We start from the raw sequence: 25,241 nt of genomic DNA, 5'->3' as shown, positions 1-25,241 counted from the left end.
TGGGGTTGGTAGATAAAGATCGTACTCTGCGTTTCTAAGAGGATAATTGTGAGATGGCCTTTCTGACATATCTGATAAGTGCTTGCGGATTACGCAGACGGATTCAAATATAAATAAGGAAGGAAGAGTTAGTATTTTAAATTTTTTTAAATATTCCTGGCAGTGAGTTCTGTAATTTAGTCTTAATGAATAGCATATAGATCTCTTTTGTAGCTTAAATATGCGTTCAAATTGAGTCGCATCACATGTACCCCAAAACTGAAGGGCATATCGGAGGTGCGACTCAAACAGGGCATAATAAACTGTTATAGCCGTTGCCAAACTTAGCTCCCTGGATATTGATCTCAGAGCAAAACATGCAGAACTTAATTTTTTGGATAAGGAATCGATGTGGATATCCCATTTTAAAAAGTTGTCTACCATCAGTCCCAAGAACTTTACGGAATCAACGACCTCCATTCCGTTGTTATTAATTACAAAAGGTTGCAACGTATTGCAACTGCGTACGCAGTATTATCATTTAGCGGTGCAAATGATAATACTCTAGTTTTTGAGACGTTAAGGCACAAGAGATTTGAATCGCACCACGATTTAATGGTGACTAGGTCACGAGTTATGGTTCTACGAAGAGCCACCATATTTAAGTTGCTCCAAGAAAAACTAGTATCGTCCGCAAAAAGACAAATTTTACCATTTATGTCCAGATTAGCAATATCATTTATAAATAGAAGAAACAAAATAGGGCCTAGAACTGAGCCCTGAGGTACCCCGCATTCTATTGGCTTGCACGAAGACGTCATCGAATCAACCCTAACAAACTGATTCCTGTTGTTCAGGTATGACATGAACCACTCGAGAGGTGTTCCTCTAATTCCATAGTGCTGCAATTTATTAATTAGGATATTATGGTTTACACAGTCGAAAGCTTTAGAGAAATCACAGAAAATTGTTGCTGTAGAGAGATGGCTGTTTAGACTGAAGTATATATTATTAAAGAGGGACAACATAGCGTCATTGGTGCACTTGTTACTCAAGAATCCGAACTGATGCGGGGTTATAATTTTATATTTAAGCAGAAAGGATAAAAGTCGTTTCTTTACCAGTCTTTCAATAATCTTCGATAATGTTGGGAGAAGTGCAATTGGGCGGTAGTTCGAACATTGATCCTTCTCGCCCCCTTTATGTAAAGGAATAATAATTGCCGTCTTAAGGCAGCTTGGAAACATTCCAATTTGAAGAGACATATTAATCAAGTTGGTAAGATGGTTTAAAGTGATATCCGGGAGATTTGAAAACATTTTGAGCGTTAGACCATCAGCCCCAGATGAAGATTTGTTTTTAATGTCTTTTATTGTGCTGCGTAGTTCCTCTAATGATATGGGTGTAAGAAAGAAATTATGTAAATTCTCATTAGCGAGATATGAGAGAGGATCGTGGGAAGGAGTTACGGTATTCATGAGATTTTTGGCTACATTTATAAAGTAGTTGTTTAAGTTATCCGGTGAAGTGGGGGGAGAAGCCTCATCCCTTAATTCATTAACAATAGACCAAGTCTCCTTACCAACATTTGCAGAATTAGAAATCCTTTTATTGTAATAGAGGTCCTTGGCTGCCTTTATTGTTTTGTGGTAAATTTTTTTGTACAACCTTACGTAATCGTGGAAGAACCCACTGTCTGAGAATTTTTTTAAGTGTGATAAGGAGCGTATATTTTTAGAAGACAAGCGTAAGCCTTTAGTAGACCATGGTTTTTTTTTGTTTAATTTTGATGGGTCTAAGAGGAAATGAGTTGGATGCCAAATCAGACAGTGACTTTATAAATCGAGAAAACTCAGTGTTAACATCATCAGATAGGAAGTCCCAGTCCGTTCTTAGACATAGATTTTTGAAATTTAGGAAATTTTTTTTCCCAAAGATACGGCACATTTTGCGCGGGACTCTTTTTATTTTTGTGATTTAGAGAAAATTTAGTTAACACTGCTTCATGATCGGAGAAACCTGAGTTAAAGACAGTTGAATCAACGAGTTCCGGATCAAAGGGTGATACGACGTAGTCAATGATACTAGAGCTAGTTTTGGTTATTCTGGTTGGGGAGTTAATATGCATAACCATCCCAAATGAATCAAAATGGACTGAAGGGATTCCTTAGCAGCACACACACTGGAGAAGTCAATATTAAGATCGCCACACAAAATTAATTTGCTTATTAAGGGGAGGGATTCTAGCAAGCTTAATAATTTTTGGCAGAAAATTTGCACGTCCGCGTCAGGTGTTTTGTAAATACAAACTATATAAAGGTCAAAAGTATTATGATAGACGATGGAAAATTCGAATACTTTTTCAGATAATAAATTATCAAATTTTGTGACCGCGGAAAAATCGTTGTTAGTGGACATTATCATAGTACCTCCATGAGATAAATTACTTCTATTATATCTAGCTAAAGTGGTATAGTTTTTAATAAATACAGGCTCATTAGTCTTTAACCAATGTTCTGTTATGGCAACAATATGTGGAAAGTTTAGCTCTTCCAACAAAAGATGTAATTCGTCTGTTTTATGTCTTAAGGACTAAATGTTAATGAGGAATATATTAAGCTTGCTAACGTCCATTTTTTAGAGGGTGCTTGATCCTCTATTCGCGTCGTTTTATTTAAAATTTTTTTGACTTAGTTGGAGAAAAATAATTAGTTTGACCTTCTCTAATTTTCTGGAGCCGTAGGAGTCTTTCTGAAGAGAAGAAGGATCCAAAGGCGGACCATATTAAAGAATACTTATTTCACTCATAAGATTACTGCACATTTTTTGTACATTTGCAGCATTGCCACAAAACTTTCAACTTTTACTCGACAATCTTCTTCTGCAAGATCTATTGATGCTATCGCCATATCCTTCAGATTTTCAGTGGTGTACAAAGTAACACCTGTATCTACAGTATTGATTAAAATCGATTCCACATTTGCCGTGACAATAATGTACCATATAATGGGCTTGTTGTGGACATTGCTCCAACCATCTAAAGACATGCACACAACCTGGTCCTTTAATTTTTCTTTATACTCTTGTTTTGCTTCTTGTTGTACACAGCGTCTAAAAGAGGACCTCCAACTTGATATCCAGAAGGGCCTTTGTAACCCGAGGGTAAGATGAAGACTTCAACAACTTAGTATTCTGTAATTTATTTTCTGTGTTTGGATCTTCAGCAGCCACTTCACAAGTTTCCATATGTTTTTCCATTCATGTAGGAATGCCTTGCATTTCTTTTTTGCATATTTTACCCCCGGTCCAATTTCCACTGTTTTTGGTTTTAATGCATTCCAATTTAACCTAAGTGGGATGCTTGTTTTTTGGCATTTTAAATAACTTATAAAACAGTAACGCTTCTTTCAACACTTTTAAGTTAAACACCTACACAACCCCAACGTTGCTTTTCCTTTTACAAATGAATAAAATAAAATCAGCATCTGGGATTTACCGAATGCGAATGCGGGGATTCACATAGCTACAGAGTTCTACCGCTGCGCGCTGACTGTATAACAAAATAGCCGAGACGGGGATTCCCCTGTAATGCGTTCGCAGATGTTATAATACACGTCTAAAGTTTTTTTTTTTAAATTTTCTCTTTAATATCAGATTTTTCTAAAATTATAAATCTACCTACTAAAAATATAAATTACCTGATATGTATCATTAATAAATATCCTTGTTTGCCTTGCTTGCCAACATTTCAAAATCTGTTATGTATACTTCATTTAAAAATAATGGCAAATCATCAATAAAAATCAAAAAGAGTATAGATCGCTGGACACTACCCTGAGGCGCCTCAGTTTTAACTTCTAACCAACTCAACATAGATATTCCCTCCTCAATTCTCAGCCTGGTTGCCTGGGTTCTCCCTGCCAAATACGTTTTGATCCACTGATAACCTGCTCCTCTGATTCCAAAGGTGTACAATTTGCTTAGGAGAATTTTATAGTTGATGGTGTCAAAAACTTTAGTAAGGTCAAAGAATATTCCCAGGGACTTCAGTTTTCTGTTAAAATTATCAAGGACTTCCAGATAAAAGTATACAATCGCATCCACTGTTGATCGCCCAGTCTTGTCTGAAAGGCCTTTTCAAAGACTTTCGAAAAACTGACAGAAGAGCAATTGGCCTGTAGTTACTAATATCACTTGTTTCTCTTCTTTTATGCATAGATATATATGGATTTAGAGGCTGTGCTTTGATGTGGCTTGAGTCATATCTAGCAAATATACTCGCCGGCACAAAATTCCGCCACCCTGAAATATTGGCCAAGTTTGATGTTTTATAAATTTTTTATTTTTTATCAGATTCTCACGATTTTGCTATCAGTTTTTAGATACATTTGTTGTGATTTTTTTAAAATCATTTTGTAAAGTAGCATTTTTCGATTTGGCTATATTCTACAGGAGTAAAACAAACTGTTGTTTTTTCTCGTAATTTCAAAAGACCCTGTAGGAAAATTAAGGTGGATAATTCTGTTTACATACTGTTCCTTGTAATCTTTGATGTATTCTAAACATTTCGATTTTTGATTCATTCCATTATCTCATTTCTGCTGCGAGCTGCAAATTTTTTATTAAAACGCTGATTTGAAGCTTATTTTTAGATAATTAATGTCAAGTTTTCGGTTAAAAATTATCGACGTTGGCTAAGGACGCAATTAATGTGACATAAAGTTTGACAGTGTCACTATTATAATTTGTTGTGTGTCAATATGGTTTTAACTCCAGCAGACGTGGGTAGAATTGTTGCGTTAATAGAGGATGGCCGTAGCAAAAGTTATGTCGCCCGTACTCTGAGATTTCCCCGGTCTACAGTTCGAGATGCCTGAAATAGGTATTTACAGACGGGAATTTTTACTAGACGACAAGGCTCTGGCAGAAGAAGAATGACCACTGCAGCTGGTGATCCCTTTGTCACCATTAGTTCTTTAAGAGATCGAAGATCTACTGCTGTGTGTCTAAAAAATTACTTGCGAATACTTCATGGAGTAAGTGTAAGTGAAAGAACGATACGTAGAAGATTAGCAGAAGCTGGACTTTATTCACGAAGGCCAGCAAGATGTCCACAATTACTTCCTCGGCATCGACAACACCGACTGAGGTTTGCAAGATCGCAGCATTTTGAGTGGACTCTAGAACAGTGGGCAAACGTACTATTCACAGATGAATCCAGGGTTTGTTTAAGGACGCCGGATAGTCGTGAGCGGGTATACAGACGTAGAAATGAAAGATATGCTGACTGCACCATTTCAGAACAAATCTCATATCGTGGCGGTTCAGTCATGATTTGGGCGGGTATTTCTACCGAAGCACTCACCAATCTTGTATTTATTGAAAATGGAGCTCTAACCGCCCACCGTTTCATTGAGGAAATCCTTCAAGAAGTTGTTGTCCCATTTGCTCCATTCATTGGGAACCAATTTACATCAATGCATGATAATGCTAGACCTCACGTTGCACATGTAGTGAGCGAATATCTGGATGAAGTTGGACTCCCAAGATTGGAATGGCCCGCATGTAGCCCGGATCTCAACCCAATAGAATATCTTTGGGATCAACTTAAAAGGGCCGTTCGTCGTCGTCCTGTACAACCACAAACCTTGCAAGACTTACGACTAGCGCTGATCGAAGAATATGAGGCTATTCCTCAAGAAAGAATAAGGAACCTGATTCATTCGATGCCGCGAAGACTGCAAGCTGTTATTGCTGCGAGAGGAGCAAATACACGCTATTAAAATTGTTTTTTTTTTAATTAACTTTATGATATACCTAGTGTTTGTTTCTCCTAATAAAAATAAGCTTCAAATCAGCGTTTTAATAAAAAATTTTCGGCTCGCAGCAGAAGTGAGATAATGGAATGAATCAAAAATCGAAATGTTTAGAATACATCAAAGATTACAAGGAACAGTATGTAAACAGAATTATCCACCTTAATTTTCCTACAGGGTCTTTTGAAATTACGAGAAAAAACAACAGTTTGTTTTACTTCTGTGTAATATAGCCTAATCGAAAAATGCTACTTTACAAAATGATTTTAAAAAATCACAACAAATGTATCTAAAAACTGATAGCAAAATCGTGAGAATCTGATGAAAAATAAAAAACTTATAAAACATCAAACTTGGCCAGTATTTCAGGGTGGCGGAATTTTGTGCCGGCGAGTGTAGAAGACAGGTGGTTAAGGGCCAACACAGTAGTTCATCCGTGCAGAATCATCAGAATCGATCGGGGGGTTCCTCAAGAATCAGTTCTTGGCCTTTATTGTTTCTCATTTACATCAACGACCTAGCGTCTATCAGTATTAATGGATCCTTTACGTTATTTCCTGATGACACTACTATTCTGTGGCTAGGAACAAAGAACAATACATTTTACATTTAGAATATCCTTTTGACTTAAACATAATTATTTTTATAATATACTTTTGAGCTACATTTAATTATATAATATGACTTTTCTTTTCTTATTTTAGAAGTAACATATTCTAGATGCTTGGTTCATTTTAAATATTCATTTACATAAATTCCTAGATATTTTATATATTTTCCTCTTTCTATTTCACCACAATCACAGTACCCTGCGGTGTGCCACAGTACCCTGCAGCACACCTAAGTCCACAAATATTCCCAAAACCCTTCTGCGTTTATCTATATTATTAATAACCACCTCTGTTACTCCACAAAGTGCACTTTCAGTACAACTATTGTTTCTAAAAGCAAACTGATTTTTGGAAAATAAATAATTTCTCTCTATAAAAGACTGTAATCTAACCTTAATACACTTTTCAATCAGTTTCCTTACCGAACTTTTTTTAATTTGATTTATTAATTCGTTTTCTGGAAAATGTGTGAAATAGAAAGAATTTAGATTACTTTTAGTTCTTTTCAATGTAATTGGGACAGGACTTTTTCATTTTACCTGCCAACTTTTGTCAAGTAAAATAACTATTCAACTTCTCTGCAGCCAACGTAGGATCAACTAGCTAATAGGATGCTAGGCTGATTTTATTAAGCAGATCTGTAAAATTTTTAGAAATGTAGAATGTTAAAAAATGTTACATATTTTATCATAGGTCAATATTAAAAATGTTCTTCTGTAATCTAGTCTATGTACTATCAAACAATCCAAACTGTCATGCAGTGATAGACTCAATAGGAGGTGGTTTTTGTTCAGTGCGCATCTTACAATCGGCGAGCTGTACATAAGAATGACAACACCGCTTAATTGAAATTACTTAATTAAATTGAAATTAATAATGAACTGCATAATAGTTATACCTCTAGCATTGAATACCCTGTGTAATAATTATTAACTTTTCTTGTAAACCTAAATAGACTAACTTTATTTATTTTTTTGTATGAAGGAAAACTGTCACTACTAAGTGTTGGTACAAGGATTGACTGTGATAATTGTTGTGCTGTTACGCCCAGTGGACAGTTAGTGTTGTCACTAACAAAAGACACATATCAAAGGTTTGGTCTGGAAGGAAAGCCATCTCATTTTACCTCTAAGAATCGGGATAGATTCAGTAAGTATGCCTATATTTCTTAAATGCTCAAATATATCCGTATATTATTATCAGTTTATGAGTTATACTATAACTTATTATAATATAACTCGAATCTTTAATTTTTTTGATCTAGTCTATAATAATTTCTAAAGAGACACATCAACCTTTTATTTATAATTAAGATTGAATTGAACTGTCAATATTTCAGAAATAAGGTCACACTTAGGGAATTCAATCCCGCGAACCTGCGGAATAAAAATCATCGATCCCACGGATCCACAAGAATGCGGGATTGTTAACAATATATATATAACTTTTTGTAATAAACCTATTAAACATGCTAATTGCTAAGAAAAGGTCTTATGTCTTATGCAATTATAAACAAACTATGGTAGATGCAAAAAAGTGTTTATTTCATATACAAAATACATTAGTTAGTGGTTCAAGTACTTAGTTTAAAGGTCACTTGTCACTTGCCACATTGATTTTGGAAGTATTTTCGGAGAAAAGATAACATATCCAAGGTATCATCTTTTAAGTTTGATCTTAGTTTATTGCAAATATATCCTGCAGCTGAAAACGCACGCTCAGCTTCGACACTTGTCGGCGGAATAGACTTTACACAGTTGTAAACAGCTTCCAAGTATATACCCCTGTTCCCTCCGCATTCAAACAGGGTCATTTCATGTTTTAGTAACTGGTCAAGTGTTACTCGTGCTCGTACATTCATAGGGGAAGCCTTTGATTCTGATACCCAGGCAGTACGAAGACTACGATTCAATTCCTCTTCTAAATTTAATACCGATAGTTCACGTCTTGTTGTTAGATTAGATAAAGGTATATTATCCTCTTCATCCTCCTCAACAACCTCAACATAAGTGGTCTGGGCTTCGGTTTGGCCTTCTAAAGACTTCTCTATTTGCAGCCTCTCAATCAAACTCTTTATTTCTATTCGTAGTCTTGATTTGCTATGAAGTAAAAATGTATCTTCTTGACCGTTCGTAGATGCTGACTGTTGTTCCAGAAATTCCAGATATTTGCCTGGATTTTCCAAATACAGCAACATACTTGTCAGTGATGAACGGCGCTCTTTTATCCTAGAACGTAAAGCTTTAGCCATTTCTTTACTCAATGCAGAATTAGGATGACTTTCCAATTTGCCGATCATGAATCGCAGTGTAGTTTCAGCAGTAACTAGTGTTGCATCTTCGCGGCACAAAAGGCTTACAGCCAGCTTAACTGGTTCTAATGCACGTTCAATATCTGTCAACGTATTACATTCATCCTCAGTAAATGAATATGAAGATGATCTAATTTTAAGATCAATGAGAGCTTTAAATAAACACTCTCTGACGAGGTTGAACCTTGAAATCATTGCTGCAAGGCTGCTCCAACGTGTTTTACAATCTTTGACCATTTGCAATTCTTTGCCAAATTTTCCTTTAATATAATTTTGCAATAAGTCATTTCTCATGGGAGATTTTGAACTAAAATATTTTACAATTTGTCGTACTTTCTGAATCAGCGTCTGGAAACAAATATATTACTTAAGTTTATTTTTAGTTGACAAATAGTTTTTTTTACCTGTAACTTGGTAGTAAATCTACCTCTGGAAATTCTTGATCTACGGAAAGGAAGTAGCACTGTTCTTCATCCTCGCTGTCAGGCTTTTTACAGGATTTAACTTGTAGTAGCAAGCTGTTGTCAGGCTTGCTACTACAAGTTAAATCTGATCCACTCTTTTCTTGTAGATATTCTTCCTCTTGATGTGTTTTTTTGTAAAGTACGTCGCAAACAGCTAGCTGCAGTCCATGAGTATAGCACAGTTGATGATGTACTGATAACAATCCGCCCACTTTCTTCATGACTGCAGCACCATCTGTCGTTGCTGCGACAATATCTCGTTCAAGGTGGATGCCGAACTCCTTCAGTTTTTTTTCAATTTCTCTTACACATGATTCGGCAGGAAAGCTACCGAGGATTCTCACTAGTCCAGAAGTTCCAAAGACTAACGGATCCAGCGTTATAAGCATGCAGATTGAGATTTAAATAGCGCCGATTTCTTAAGGATGACCACTCATCAAATGTTATTGTGAATCGCTGTTTGGATTTTTTTAGAGCCTCGAGTTCTTCCATAGTTTTCTTTTTAATTGATTCTCCGTAGGCCATTACCATACCTTGCACCGTACCGGCAAAAGAAGGCAATTTGTGGCCCACTGATTCAAATAGTTGGCGCATATCGATCGATGTGATAAACTTTGCAAACAGTATACCATCTTTAGCTACCATTCGGGACACTCTTTCTTCCATCAACACTTTTTTCTGAGATTGAAAATATTCCGTGATTTTTATTTTCTTAGGTAGCATAGAAGAACTAATGTGAGCCTGAGCGCTTAGAAATAAGGGTAAAACTAGTAAACGAACTGTTTGAGCTACTGGCAGTACTGGCACTATAAATGGCAATGTCAATAACATCACTCTCGCTGTTATTCTTGGATTTTAAATTCATATTATGCTTCGTTCGTAAGTGGGTGTGAAGACCTTTGGTAGAACGTAAAAAAGCTGTAAAACCATCTTCAGATTTTAAGAAATGTTTCCAAACTAAACTTGAGCCTTTATTCTCTTTATTTCCAACCACACTGACACTCATTTTAGCGATTATTAGTTTACATTCGATGTAATACGTAAGATAAGTCCGTAATTATTTGTGAGTGGTTTTTTTGCTTTCTGGGGCGTTTTAAAAGACGTTTGTAGTTTGTTGTCGAATACGGAATTTTAATATTGATTCCCGCAGATCCCGCACGGAAAATCCCGCAATCTTGATCCCGCAGAAACTTGGAGGGATCCCGCATTTGCGGGATCCTGTATTGCGGGATTGGATTCCCTAGTCACACTAATCCATTTGATTAATTTAAAAAAAATGGATCCTAATAGTTTATCAAAAAGCTTGAAATATAAAAATCTTGAGTCAATTTTTCCAGCCTAGTCTAATTTAGACTATTAAAAATATATTTGGATCTTCAGATCATACAATAGCCCTTTGCAAGTAAGGTTATTCTTTTAATTATTAGTCCATTAAAAATAATACATATAATTCACTAGAAAATTATACCCCATAGACCATAAATTCCTTTTTTCCCTAAGCGTTTATGACACTCTAATTTTAACTAAATCAGACCGATCTTTTTTAGTTTTTTTTTAAATTGAACCAAAAAAATAAATGTATTTAAAGTGTCCCCTAAATAATGGTAAATAATTTAACAGCAGATTGCTTAAAAAAAAATTAAGTTAATATTTTAGTCCAAAAGTCAAAGACAACCAAGATACAGGGTAATAAACTTAATATATTTTTTTTGAAAATCTGGAATATGATTCTTTACATGGCAAATCTTAAAATTAACCTTTTTTTAAATTTTGTCATAGAAGGCACCACCAGCAATATTTTGATATTTTCTTTAAATCCCGTAATTTTTTTAGACCTAATATAATTTTATTTTTTATTTAAAATATGCATTGTGCAAACAGTTTTGCTTAAAAAAGGTATAGTTCAAAAATCTGGTTACGATTCACCCTTTTCGAGATATTTACATTTAAAGTTTTCAATTCACTCAAAAAAAAAATCACATTCATAAACTAGTTAAATTGCTTAATTACACTTGAAATGAATGATAAAATACGACAGATAAATAAAAATTATCAATATTTGCTAGTAAATTTTCGACATAACCTCCATTTGTCTCAATACATTTTAAAATTCTTTTATTTAAAGATCACCGAATCCTAAAAAATTTTTGCCTATTTCGAAATGATTCGGCAGCAGTTTGGATTTTTACCATTAATTGCCCTCTAGTATTTATTGTATTATCGTAAACAATTGATTTAATGTATCCTCATATGAAAAAATCTAAGGATTAAAGTCTGGACTTTGTGCGGGTCAAGGGATGCATCTTCCACGTCCTATCCAGTTTAAATTATCGTTAAGATACTCTCTCAGTAGTCTGGAAAAAAATGCGCGCAAGAACCATCTTACATAAAAGCCATATCTTGCGCATATTTAAAGGTAATTCTTCTAAATAACCATTAACCTCTGTAAAAAATGTAAATATAATCTCTGTTTAGATTTGAAGATAAATCGTATGGCCCAAAAAAATTGTCTATTACACCACACCAAATATTAATATCAAGTTTTAAATAGGCGAAAAAACACAAAGTATCAAAACTCATATAATAAAATTAATTCTTAAAATGGTTTTTTACATGTTTCGCTCAAAGAGTTAAGCATCATCAGACCTAAACGGCGGAAGACTAATAACACACACCTGTTACCAACCAGCTATATGAAAATACTGAGGGTAACCATTTTAAAAATTAATTTTATTATATGGCTTTTGAGACCGAGAATTTGTGTTTTTTTCGCCTATTTAAAATCATATTGGGGTCTCTTTGAGCGAAATGGACGATTTTTTTCAATTAATATCAAATTCTTTTTTAAAGTGTCTTTCAGTAATAAGGTTAGGATTTGCGATATCCCATGAATGCTTGTTTCTAAAATTAAAAATTCCCCGTCTGGTAAAAGTCGCTTCATTCGTAAACATAATTTTATTTATAAATAATAATAATAAAAATAAACGACTTTTTATTAAACTTGGCGAAGGGCAGCCAAAGTGTTTGCTTAACCGAGCATATAGAAATCAGCAATACATAATATTATAAAGTATATGGTATAAACAGTTCTAATTAGTAACAATAATAATTATGATAATGAAAAATTGCAATCCAAATAGATTTAAAAGTTCAAAACCCTGGTATAGAACTATATTTACCCAATGTATAAGAAAAACATAAACCTTTTTATGTTTTTCTTAAAACTCGACAAACTACAATTTTGAAGTTTATTATGCAAAAAATCGTTATATACTTTTAAAGCAAGAAACGAAAAGCTACGTCGAAACATAGCTGTGCGATGCTTTGGTATATTTAAAAGGGTATTTTGACGTGTGATACGATCATGAGTGGAGAATCTAAAAGTTAAACGTTCTCTAAGATACTCAGGCGCTCCATTCATCACGTGATCACAGGCCCTTACATTGTTCATGAAACGTAGACACGAATTGACAATATGCAGTATGAGAGAGAACCAAGGTTGAGTATATTACGACCGACCGACGAGTATATTATGATCAGGCTCAAAGTATATTACGACCGACTTATATATTACGACCCAACCCAACCCAATATTTTTAGAATATTCAGCTACTGACTCTAAACATTCTAACTCTATTCAATCGAAGAACAGCTTGGTATGCATTTGCTTTAGAAAAACTGGTATACAGTGCATCCCAAAAGTTATGTCTAAATTCATTTAAAATTCAGGGGTGTGTTCGAAAAAAAAACGGTCGGACCCGTCGATTTTTATTTCAAGTTGCGCATTTTTGTACGTGAAGTTAGTATATATAGGGTTGCTCAAAAATAAATTACGACCATCAACTTAATTTTTTCAAATAAAAGCACCTTTTTTTTATTTCATCTTTGAATTTCGCGTGAAATTCTACGTATGTTTCATGCATCATGTCCTATACCTAAAGTCAACAGTTCGAAAAAAAGACGATTCATGTACAACAAATAAAAAAAGAACAAAAATTAAGTTAAATGTTCAAAATGGTTGCCATTCACGACTTGACAATATCCAAGGCGATCAATAAAGTCTCGTTGCACATTTTCAATCATTTCCGGAGTTGTGGCGCGCACTTCTCTGCGAATTCTCTCTTTCAAGTCGTCTAGATTATTTGGCCTATTAACACATACCTTCGACTTGATGTATCCCCACAAGAAACTTCCATTGGTGTTAGGTCAGGCGACCTAGCAGGCCATTCGATGGGTCCTCTCATTCCTATGCAACGATTGGGAAAGGTTTCATCCAAAAATGTACGCACAGTGGCAGGATAGTGCAGAGGAGCGCCATCTTGCTGGAAAATTAGTTCTTCGTCAGGATAGTCTGGGTCCAATGGATTTGGAAATAAAGCTAGTAATGCTGGAACTAATTCAAATTGGAGAAAATCGAGATACACTTGTCCCGTTAAAGTCTGTTCAAAGAAAAAGGGACCTATTACTCTTCAGCGCACTATTCCACACCACACATTTAGTTTTTGAGGGTACTGGGTGTTTACCTCCATCATCCAATGCGGATTTTCTGTTGCCCAATATCGACAATTTTTTCTGATCACACTACCATTCAAACAGAACGTGGCTTTATCGGAAAAATAATATTTGTTACTAAATTATTATTTAGATTGCACATGTTTTGTAAGCGTTCACAAAACTCATTTCGCCTATCGAAATCGTCATCAAATAACTTTTGCACAGGAATAACTTTGTAGGGGGGATATTTGTGCTTTTTAACTATTCGGTGAACTATAGATTTTGCCATGTGTAAATTTGCCCCAATCTGCGACAGAGGAGTGCATGCATTTTCTGCCAAAGAAAGCAAAACGTCAAGTTGTTCATTTTCATCTCGAGCAGGACGACCTGATTCCGGCAGATCTCTAACATGACCGAATTCTCTAAATTTAGCCTCTATTCTACTCACCACCTTTTGACATATCGGAGGACGATCAGGATGGATTTCATTGAATAATTGAGCAGCTTCTCTTTGAGTACGTGTTCTATCACCAAACCCAACCATGCACAGAATTTCTATTTTTTCTCGTTCCGTTAACTTCACCATTGTGAAAACCGCAACTTTGCTCGTACACTTCACACTTGACAATATCTGTTTGGCGTACAACTATCAAACAGTTTCTATGAAAATACACAGTCACCAGCCAACAATAAAAAAACACGAATTAATGGAATTTTGCTCTGTATAATAATTCTCAGTGATAAGGTGACTCGTAAGGTGAACTTCAATAATAATGTTTGCTCGTCTTTTTTTCGATAACTGTTAACTTTAGGTATAGGACATGATGCATGAAACATACGTAGAATTCCACGCGAAATTCAAAAATGAAATAAAAAAAGGTGCTTTCATTTGAAAAAAGTTAAGTTGATGTATATACAAACTTCACGTACAAAAATGCGCAACTTGAAATAAAAATCGACGGGTCCGAGCGTTTTTTTTTTGAACACACCCCTGAATTTTAAATGAATTTAGACATAACTTTTGGGATGCACTGTATATTTGGGTGTCATCCGCGCATCGTTGAATTATACAATTATTGATAATAGAATCTATGTCACACGTATAAATAACAAAGAGCAAGAGTCCCAAAATTGATCTCTACGGCACGCCTTTAGTCAAAGGCCTGAAGACTGAGTTCTACCTAATAGGTAGATCTCAAAAAAACGAATGGACGGAACAGAAAATCCCAAAGAACTCAACTTAGGGTACTCAACAGGTACCTTATTATTTTTGGGCAAGGGAAGAACCACAGATCAGGGAATTGGCCACACAGAATCCAGGGAAATCCAGACAGGCAGATATTTTGTTGAATTGTTTTCGTGTTCTCTAAACTCGTTCCTTTATCAGCGTCTTAAGTTCCATCATGTCACCTTCGGACTTGAATTTCCAAGAAGATGAAGCCGGTACCACGGATAGTCGTCTACTTTTTTGGGCTTGTATCAATAGCTAGCCTCCACCTCAGTTATGCCTCCACAGTCGAGATGAAACATCGAAGAACAGCGCCCACATTGCAGCTTAAGACCCCTGCCCACACTTCGGCGGCAACCCTTGCAATTTTTATTAGGCATGCCCGTAAGGTATATAAAGAAAGCAAAATACTTTTGGCAACAATGCCGCATGGGTAATTTATATGCGACTAACTAACAAATAAGGTATCTTGATTTTGTTGAGCCTGAATAAAATCGGCAAAATCTAGTTTTGCTGGAAGATCTGATCTAAAAGATTTTGTACAGACGTGAAATGATATGGGCAAAGAGATTCTTAGTACTAATGACTTACTAATTCCAGTTCTTTCAGTTAGTATTTTAAAACGTTTAAAATCTGGCTGCCTCCTATTATGCAAACTATATCTCACATTCTCGAATTAGAAAAAAATGGATGCCTAAGCATTTTAAATTAAAATGATAAATAAACACTGGAACTAACACTAACGCAATAAATATCAATAACTGACGGAACTAACAATAAAAACTCAATGAAAGGTAATAGATAGCGCTACTAAACGTGTGAGTTTGAATTCTTATAACCACTCATCAAAATAACTGACATAAACCCAACCATAAGAACAAGAACATAAACCCTAACAGTGACAATGACATTTATAATAATTCAACTTGTCTGGTGCAGTCTACTTAAAAAGTATTTTAACTTGTCAAAGTCATATAACGCTTTATTCCTTAAACACCGAGATGATGGTAACAAAGCTGTTATGCTAAAAAATAAAACTACCTATTATTATATTAAATTTACACACAGATGAGCAAATTGATTTATAGACATAAAAATATTATAAACATAAATTAAATTTGTATAAGACCTGGGTTACATTAGTTAATCCCTTAAGCTTAAGTCTCAATTACACTCATAAGCCAGAAAGAGAAATTAAATTTAAGAATAGTCCAAGAGGTAATCCTCTACACTAGCAGTAGCAGCCTTTCACAACTAACATCTTTCTTACATCTCTCTTAAATAACTTATAAGGAACAGTCTTAACTTATAAGAAACAGAAGTCTTACGAAGAGTCCGTGGAAGATGGTTAAATATTTTTTTACTGTTTTCTGTTAAAGAAAATGTAAATGGTTTGGTTAATATAAACTACATGAGGACCGAGTATTATTTACATTTTCCGACTGTATAGTAGGAAGTAGGGAAAATAAAATTTATTTTGAGCGCATTGAAAACTTTAAATGTAAATATGTATGTCGAAAAGGGTGAATCGTAGTGGAATTTTTGAAGTATGCCTTTAAACAAAAAAACTAGTTGCGCAATGCATATTTTAAATAAAAAGTTAAATTATGCCAAGCCTAAAAAAGTTAGGGAATTAAAAAAAAATCACAATGTTGGTGATATAAATATGACATAATTTAAAGACGCCCTATTGTTATCACCCTGTATCTTGGTTGTTTTTGACTATAGTTATTATCTCCCATAAGTTAATTTTAATAGTACAATACCAGTTCAATCCAGTAAATTGTTTTAGGCAATGCCCAAATACAAAGATGTTCTAACATTAAGGACCTTAGCCTTAAAAGGCATTGGGTCTCTGGTTGTCTCAATGACGCCAGAAATTATGAGCAAGTTACAATACAACAAGGATCCTCAAAAAATAGTCGCTTATCTTCAAACAACCATTGACAGAATAAACTACACTTTGGTCTCTTATGTTCCTTATAATTTGTATGAAACTATGGCTGTGGAAGTTTTAAGGGCTGTTAAAATTTTGATAGAAAAAACGAAAAAAAACTACTACCCGCAGATTTCGATGGCGCATTTTTTAACCGAGATGAACGTGGTGGTTAGTCTTACCGAGGTAGTGCTAAATTCGAGGCTGAAAACTGTAGATTTTTCTGAATGGCCTAAGATAATGAGATACGTGCTTTATAAAAACTTGGAAAAAATGAGCGGTCTCGAAGTTTTGAATTTAGGCTCATGTACAGGTGGGTGGAGGACATCAGAACATGACAAAAATATTTTAGAAGGCATTACGATAATGAAAAATTTACAGTCGGTTTGCCTTTGTTTTGATTGTAGTGACTTGGTTATCCAAACGATTTCCGAAAACTGTCCCAATATTCAAAGCATTGACGTAACCTCTTCCCGATCAGTAACCGACAGAAGCATACCATACTTACTTAATTGTAAAAATTTGAAAGAATTACAGTTGCACCGAACATCGATAACTGCACAGGGGCTGGCCAAACTTATCAGTCGTTTGCCAAAATTGCAAGATATTGGCAGATGCGACGAGTTCGGAGAGGTTATCATTTATATTTATAAGAATGAGTTCAACTGCGGTACTTTCGAGCTAAAAAAAATTCAAACTAGAGATCTGTCTACTGAAAATTTAAGGCTTCTCGTCAATATGTTTCCGAAAATAGAGTATATTTGTCTGTTTCATGACACGCAAGTAGCAAATTTATCAGTACTGGTATCTTTGGTTCAATTGCGTCAGTTGAAACTACTCTCCTGTGCATTTTATGAAGATTCCATTAAGCATTTATTGGAAATAGGAGGATATAACTTTACGCATCTCCACTTGGAACATGTTGACGAGATGGATTTTAATGTTCTAGTCGTAATTGGAAAGTACTGTCCGAAAATGAAGAGTCTGGTATTTTATAACTGTGATTTTAGATTTGGTAATCAGCGTTCTGTAGAACAGTTACGTTCGCGTCCGTTTCTTAATCTAGAACGCATATTTTGGGTCGTAGACAGTAGCATTAACCATTTAGAGTTTATTTTAACTCACGCTGTGAATATCAAATATATACATTTAGGTTCTTCCACGGGTATCACCCATTTAAATATAGCGAATATATTACGTACTAACCCGATGAAATATTTAGAAGAGCTCAGGGTGCTTTACAGTAGCGACATGAATATGAGAACAGTAGAATTACTCCTGGCGAGTTGCACTAATTTAAAAGTTCTGTCCGAACTGGAAAGCTGGCAAGGAATAAGCATGGAAGAGTTAAAAATATTTAAGGATCATATCAGAAAAAGTAACTTTGATTTGGACATTAGGCCCACTCTTTCATTTTCTAGTTGTTAAGCCTAGCGTTTGCCAATGTGTTTAAATATATGAAAAAGGTTTGCCGGGTTTTAGTAAATGTTTAACTGCCCAACCATAAGTTTACGTTGTTCAGCAGTCCTAGACCTTGAAAAGATGTACTATTTATCAGTAATACATTGGTTAGTTCAATTCATATAACAAAAAGCCACTATGGTATTAGGTGATAGGGAAAGGTTATTTTAAAATGAAAGCATTAGGCTATTTAAAAACCTATATAGTTAAACCCAAAAACATGAATAATTTTGCCAAGTGAAAAAACGTTATTTTATTTCTCAAAAAAAAAAACTGGAGTGTAATCTCGGACACATAAATAAATCCCTATTTAACTGCAAAAAAAAATTTAAAACCTATTTTGATACTCTGCAAAAATCAGACATGTAATTTTTAGTAGATACTGGTATGTTTGCACATTCCTTGAGAGCCCAGTTTTTGGATTTATGACATTGTATCCAGTCTTCGTCCAAATGTCTCTTGGCATATAAGTCAAGCCACTGTCTCATTTAAATGCTGTTTTGCTTTCGGAGTATTCTTTGGAGGAGAATTTTCTTTTTGGATTGTCTGGCTTTTCTTCTCTTCAAATTTTTTTTTTTTTGCTGCTTTCTTTACCTCGAAACGAGCTGCTTTTTCTTTTTGTAAAACTTGTCTCAGCTGTTAGAATTTCACTCTTTTCCGTTCTTCTATTTCAACTCGCAATTCTTTTTTGAGCGCAGCTGGAGATTGGAGAAATTTCCAAGGCTTTAAGAACTTTTCGGTGATTTGGAGAAGTTTTTGAATCTGACATAACCTCACTGATTTGTTGCTTAAAGCTAGGAATTCGAGGTGGAGTCTTGGGAATAACGAATATGTGGTTGTCCCTGTTTTCTGCTACCTCTTTAGTGTTTAGATCTGTGCTGCAGGAAGGTATGGAATGAACTTCAGCCTCCACTATGATTTGATTAATCGTCGTGCCATTTTCATGAGATGTTTTGCTTTCTCGAGCTGTAGTTAAAGAATTAGAAGCCATAACTTCTGTGTACACAATTAAATGTAAAACCTTGCCAAAGTTATCGAAAATACTGGCCAGTAACGGGAGTGACAGGCAGCTCAAGTATATATGTAGAAGAAAGGAATCAACAGCCTATGTTATGTTCATTTTTATTATCCTTTTCTCTCATAAATTTATTGCTCTCACCCCCACAGTTGGACTTGGGTTTTACATGAAAAACAATCATTGTTTTTCAAACATCACAGCTATGTAGTGTTAGAGTCTGATGATGATAAGTGAACTCATCGAAATGTATAACTCTTGACAAAAGATTGGCATTTTCATTCAAGTCTTCCCGCCCTTCTCAACCCGCTATAAATAATATAGTATAATAAATAGTGGCTTTAAAGCCGGACATTGCATTTCCACCTGTCGCTGATTTCCTCCAGCTTTTCGTTAAAAGTTCACCAATTTGGACTCGCCCTGATTTCTTTTCCTGGGTAACTGCAAGCTCGCTTTTGCGGCGTAATAAGTGGTTTTTCAATCTAAAAAAATTGTTGCAGTGACATAGGCTAATTTTTGCGACATCACAATGTCAATCAGGCGGCATTGAATCAGTCCACTCGGTCTTTAAATTCTTGCCTATAATGCCTTCTTGACATTACAGCAAGCTATGCACGAGATTATGTCACCCTTGTCCCCTGATGTCACTGTAACAACATGTTTTGCTCCTTTTTTGGCTATAACATAGTCAGGTCGATTATTTAATTGGAGGCCTGTTTTAACGACTTTATAAATGCTCCCAGTTTTGTCGAGAAGCTCATTACTTTCCAGTACATCTTGCAGAAGAGTAAAATAATTTCTAACATCTACACGGTTTATGCCTTCACTTCACTGCAAATTTTGTATGAATGTAAGCAAACATGTTCCTATTTCTGAACTACCTCGTTGGCCATTAATTTCGGTCCATGCATAACAGTAGGCTTTTTTTGTTGCTGCCTCATATATTGTGAAGTTATATGCACATAGTTTCCTGCTGTAATACAGAAGTGAAACATCTGAAGACGGTATTTGTAAAACGCTTTGTAAATCAAATGTAACGCTTACAAAATTATCGTCGTTCAGAGCGCGTTCTTTATCTGAGTTTTTTGTTGCATTAGCTTCATCCCGTCTTTGAATGTGAGACTCATAATTTTCCTCTAAATCAGCTGATTTTGTAGCCTGGTAGTTGGTACAATATCAGGCATTGATCTTTTTTTTAGGTTTGAAAAAGGATAAATTAAACTCTGTTCCAAATATCCGCCGGTAAGTTATTTGGGAGGCATACTCTTTTGGGCTTTTTTAGATCCTTCAGCGTACAAAGCGTACATTTTGGCTATTGATAAATTAGAATCTAAATACTTTCGTTTAGTTGTTGCTCTACAATAATGAGAGGCCATGGTTGGAAAACTTTGTATGTGAGCTTTTATTGCTTCAATGATTTCTGGTTTTGTCTTATTAGCTGGTGTTCTTCGGCCACGTTTGTCATCAGTAACAAGTATGCCTGATTCATTTACCCCAGAAAAAGCTTTGTCTACTGGTCCATGACTAATACATAAAGTACGTAAAAAGAATGTTTTATAGACCCGAACTTTTGTGCACTTTTACCAGGTATTCGGCAACTGCTTATGACTTAGTTGGACTTATTACCTTAAAATTGCTAAAAATTCGACTTGGCCACTTTTCGCAGTATACCCACGATATATTTGAGTGACAACAAGCGTTAGGACATAGGACTGTTGAACAAAAATAATATTTTAATATAGGTTCATAAAGCCGCTTTTTATCATTTACTATTATAACTTTTATTTTTTAGAAATAAAATCAATATTTTTTTTTACATTGGGTAAGGAATGTTTTATGATAGTGTTTTGTTTAGAGGCAGTTAGAAATAGAAGATACTTATAAAATTCAATAATATGATTACGATATCTTTATTAGATAAAAATAAACATCTGTCACTTTTTGAAAATATGTATTATATATATTTTTTTTGAAAATAGTTTTCAATTTCTATTATTATTAAGAATTTTACCCAGCATACCTTTTAAAAGATAAATTTTGATGAATGCGTGATCTTTGTATCTTTACTAAAATGCGAACCGGGGTACTTCGTATCTATATAATTTATACCCCATATATATACTGAGCGATGGTAAAAATACTCAGCTTAAATCCATTTTTGTTATTTTGATGTGTTTTGTTATTGACTAATTTATGTAAACTATAATATATTTTGATAAACTTGACATTTTGTTTTATTCATACCATCAAAACAGCCCCACTTTCGCAACCATAATCAGAGGATCAACTGGAACGAAAGGTAACAGTTTTGATGGTATAACCATGTCAGAAATGCTAACAAAACATTTATTTCAGCGGTCAACGTTGATCTAAAGGATTCCAAATTGGTACCAGGAAAACCATACCATACCAAAGTCAGAAAAGCGCTGAATTCACTTGAAAAGTTCAACGTTATAGTTTCTTGGCTGCCCCCGACCAATTCGAATGTCTGCCCTTCTTCAGTGGCAAAATTTTTTGATAATAATAAATACGTTATCAAATTGTGCGAGCCAATGTTTAAATCTTTTGTGGCCTACTCTCTAAATATGCCCACATTAGAACAAAATGTTGACAGTAGCGACGTTATCGACTTTATAGAATGGATGGGAATGGTCTCTGTGGAGGGAGATCTGACAGGAGAATCTGGGGATTATGTAAGCTCTTACCAAACTCCTCTCCCTAATGTTCCAATAGGACAAGTAAGGGTCTTAGTTTGGAGAGGCTTTTATCAAGCAGACGATATAAGAAAGTTGGTGCAATTTATGGAGTAAGTTAAAGTTAAAAATTATTTTATACAGTTTTTCACTGACACTCCAATTTTAGAGAGATGAATACAATACAAAATAAACCATGGTTGGCAGCATACATTCAAGGATTTTCCGACACACCTGTTATAGAGAAAAATGAAGAACAAAACTTTTACACTAATGGTGATAATGCTAACATTTTTATAATACAAAAGTCTAAGGGCTGGATTTGTAAACTTAGAGTTTCTGCCAAGCGGTACAAGTAAGGAATATATGTACGTTTTTTCTCAAGCTACTTTTATTTAACCATATTTATTACCTGATTAGGCGACATGTAGTGTTAGGGTAGAAATTTGTCACTTATTTTGATAGGAGCAAAATAAGTGACAGTAAGTTATAATATATTTAACAATAATTTAAATTATTTTGACACTCTGCTCGATAAACGGCTTGGATGTAACGGTGACTGGCAACATAAAATAATAGGGCTCGAATTAAAATGAGAAACGTTGTCACACACTAACACAAAAATTTCTATTCAGGATATTATTTTGAATTTTCATATCGTATACTTATTGCTTAGGGAAGTTGTGCTTCCCTAGCTTCCATGGTAAACATGCCATTGTGCGCCTCCCCTTATAATCCTTTACGCTAGGGAAGCGCGCATCCGGGATCCGCGCAGTTTGGGAACCACTGCTCTAGATGGTAAAGACATTCGATTAATTAGCAATCTGTACTGGAACCAGAAAGCAGATATTCGATTAAGCAATTTAGCAACAACTGAGCAGTTCTATATAAAAAAAGGGTGTAAGAGAAGGCTGCATTTTATACTATAGGAATTAAAATGAACGGGATACATATCATACAAGCCCAAGATTACGCCTGAAAATTAAAATAAAAAAGTTCCATAAATATATTTGAAGCATTGGAGATGTGGTGCCTGAGAATATCATGGGTACAAATAGAAGATTGTGGCTTTTCGAAGTAATAAAACGAAGAAACAGGCGCGTACCAAGGTAGGGACAGGGTAGATAAAATAAACGTCAATTTTACTGGCAAGTGGAAATTAAAAACGTGTTACCTACTCTGCGCAAAATGAAGTGTTAGAAACAAAATATCTTTTCGGTTAGATATTTTAATTTATTATTTTTTTATCTATAATTAACTATTCTACAACAATCGATACCGTATACTGTTAGCGACTCAATATAATTTAAATCTCCCGGGAAACCGTCGCATCTCCTAGTTTCCGCTCCCGACGAGACAATCAGAGCCATCTAGGATTAAAGCCGAATATAATTGGGAGAAAACAATATCTAGCGCTACCTAGTTACGGACAACACTACTTTTTCCAGTAAAGAAAATAAGAGAAATCTTAAATAGCATCAATTTATACGGTTAAGAGCGACATCTTCTATTAAATAGCAATACCAGGAAGAACGTTCTAGCCACGATACACTCACAACGGTATGTTCTTGCGCATCCGCCCGGCCATCGCGTGACGTAATGCGGCAGACAAGGTTCTCAGGCGCGATGCATAATTAGATGGTATATTTGATATTTCTGCGATTTTTTGAAGGATACTAGATATTTTTGATAAGCCTTGTGCTTTTATATTAATGAGAAATAAGTATATACCACAGATATATTTAGTTTATTGTTTTAGTTGAATTAATAACAGGGAAAACAGGTCAAAATTTTTGCCTTTATTTTAGTTGCCTTTATTTAATGTTGGCACGGAATTGTACTTTAAATGGTGTGCATTTTTGGGAGTGTAATTTAATAGCTTTTCTCTCAGAGGTATTTCAAAGCAGTCTTCTTTAAAATGGACTGAACATATTCGTGCTAAAATGTTAAATTAAATAATGCGTCCGAAAAGTTATGTCTAAATTCATTTAAAATTCAGGGGTGTGTACGAAAAAAAACGCTCGGACCTAGTTTTATTTACCTGTTTTTAAATACAGGGTTTGGAATGAAACACTTTTTATAATTTAAGAGACTCTACAACCAATACCATTAAAGATAGAAAAAAACGGCTTTTACTTTCCTATCTTAACTTTTTAATACCTATCTTTTGAGATACATGCCAAATATGACACCTCTCAATATTTTTGACAGATTTTTCTGACAAGTTTCATATTTCACATGTATCTCAAAAGATAGGTATTAAAAAGTTAAGATGGGAAAGAGAAATTCGCTTTTCTCTATTTTTAAGGGTATTGGTTTTAGAGCTTCTTAAAGTCAAAAAGTGTTTTTTTCAACACCCTGTATTTAAAAACAGTTGAAAACAACTAGCCACGGCACAACTAGACATTTTGATAAAACAAAAAATAATGCTTATCTAATTTTAAATTCACTTCTAATATAAATAAATAATAATACACAATAACCACGTAACACGTAAATAAATAAAACTCGCCAGCTTCCAAAAATTTCAGAAAAACTATACAAACAACGCCATAAAATGAACCGAGAAAGTGATAGGAATTGAACGGTAATCAGACGCTGCTTGCCAGACTACGTCATTGCGCGAAATGAACCAATTGGTGTCAAACGAGGAACATACCGTTGTGAGTGTATCGTGGTTCTAGCTGGAAAGGTAGTGATATAAGACAAGGACGGAAATAGAGTCGAATATTTTCTACGTATTTCGGGAGCAGGAATATTTGAATATATAAGCGGGATCGTGAGGCAGAGCAAGGCAATTCAGTTCGGAGTTTAATATTAACGAATATTTCATGCGCCATAGTGTCTTATAGTTTAGTTGCGGCGACACGAGATTTAATTTAAATTAAGTTTATTGTAGAACAATTGGAGACTGCAAATATTACTCTGTCAAATGGATATCAGGAAATTATTTGAAAGAGGTGAGTCAAAACAAAACCTAATATGATTATTTGATTTCTTTGTTCAAACGACAAAGTTAACAAATTTTGAATATCGCAATTTTACTTTTACTGATAGGAAGTCCGAAGTAAATGATATTTGAATGTAATGTTATTATAGGTATCTTGATTTTTATTTTCCGTATTTTCGTCCTATGCCTACACCGTAAGAGTAATTTTGTGTATCCATTTTTTAGGGACAACACGCGAAAAAAGAAAAAAAGTTCGGGAAAGTAGCAGTAGAAGCAGAAGCGA

General features: G+C 34.7%; 1 protein-coding gene across 2 annotated transcripts in view; it reads left to right on the top strand.

Annotated features, from left to right (window-relative positions):
• Window positions 1–22,392, top strand: part of LOC126745569 (ribonuclease P protein subunit p40-like) — a 32,149-nt gene extending 9,757 nt beyond the window's left edge. The window contains exons 3-5 of one of the 2 annotated variants that reach the window (XM_050453463.1): window positions 7,391–7,555; window positions 21,671–22,121; window positions 22,178–22,392. In XM_050453463.1, the coding sequence (XP_050309420.1) occupies window positions 7,391–7,555; window positions 21,671–22,121; window positions 22,178–22,367 (806 nt within the window). In that variant the 3' untranslated portion in view covers window positions 22,368–22,392. Of the gene's footprint in view, window positions 1–7,390; window positions 7,556–16,695; window positions 21,541–21,670; window positions 22,122–22,177 lie in introns of those variants that run through there. The other variant, XM_050453462.1, reaches the window with a different exon arrangement.
• The last annotated feature ends 2,849 nt before the right edge of the window (window positions 22,393–25,241 follow it).

The sequence above is a fragment of the Anthonomus grandis genome, chromosome 16 (assembly GCF_022605725.1).
Source record: "Anthonomus grandis grandis chromosome 16, icAntGran1.3, whole genome shotgun sequence".
In the NCBI taxonomy this organism is placed as follows: domain Eukaryota; kingdom Metazoa; phylum Arthropoda; class Insecta; order Coleoptera; family Curculionidae; genus Anthonomus; species Anthonomus grandis.
This window is presented reverse-complemented; position numbering and strand designations above follow the sequence as displayed.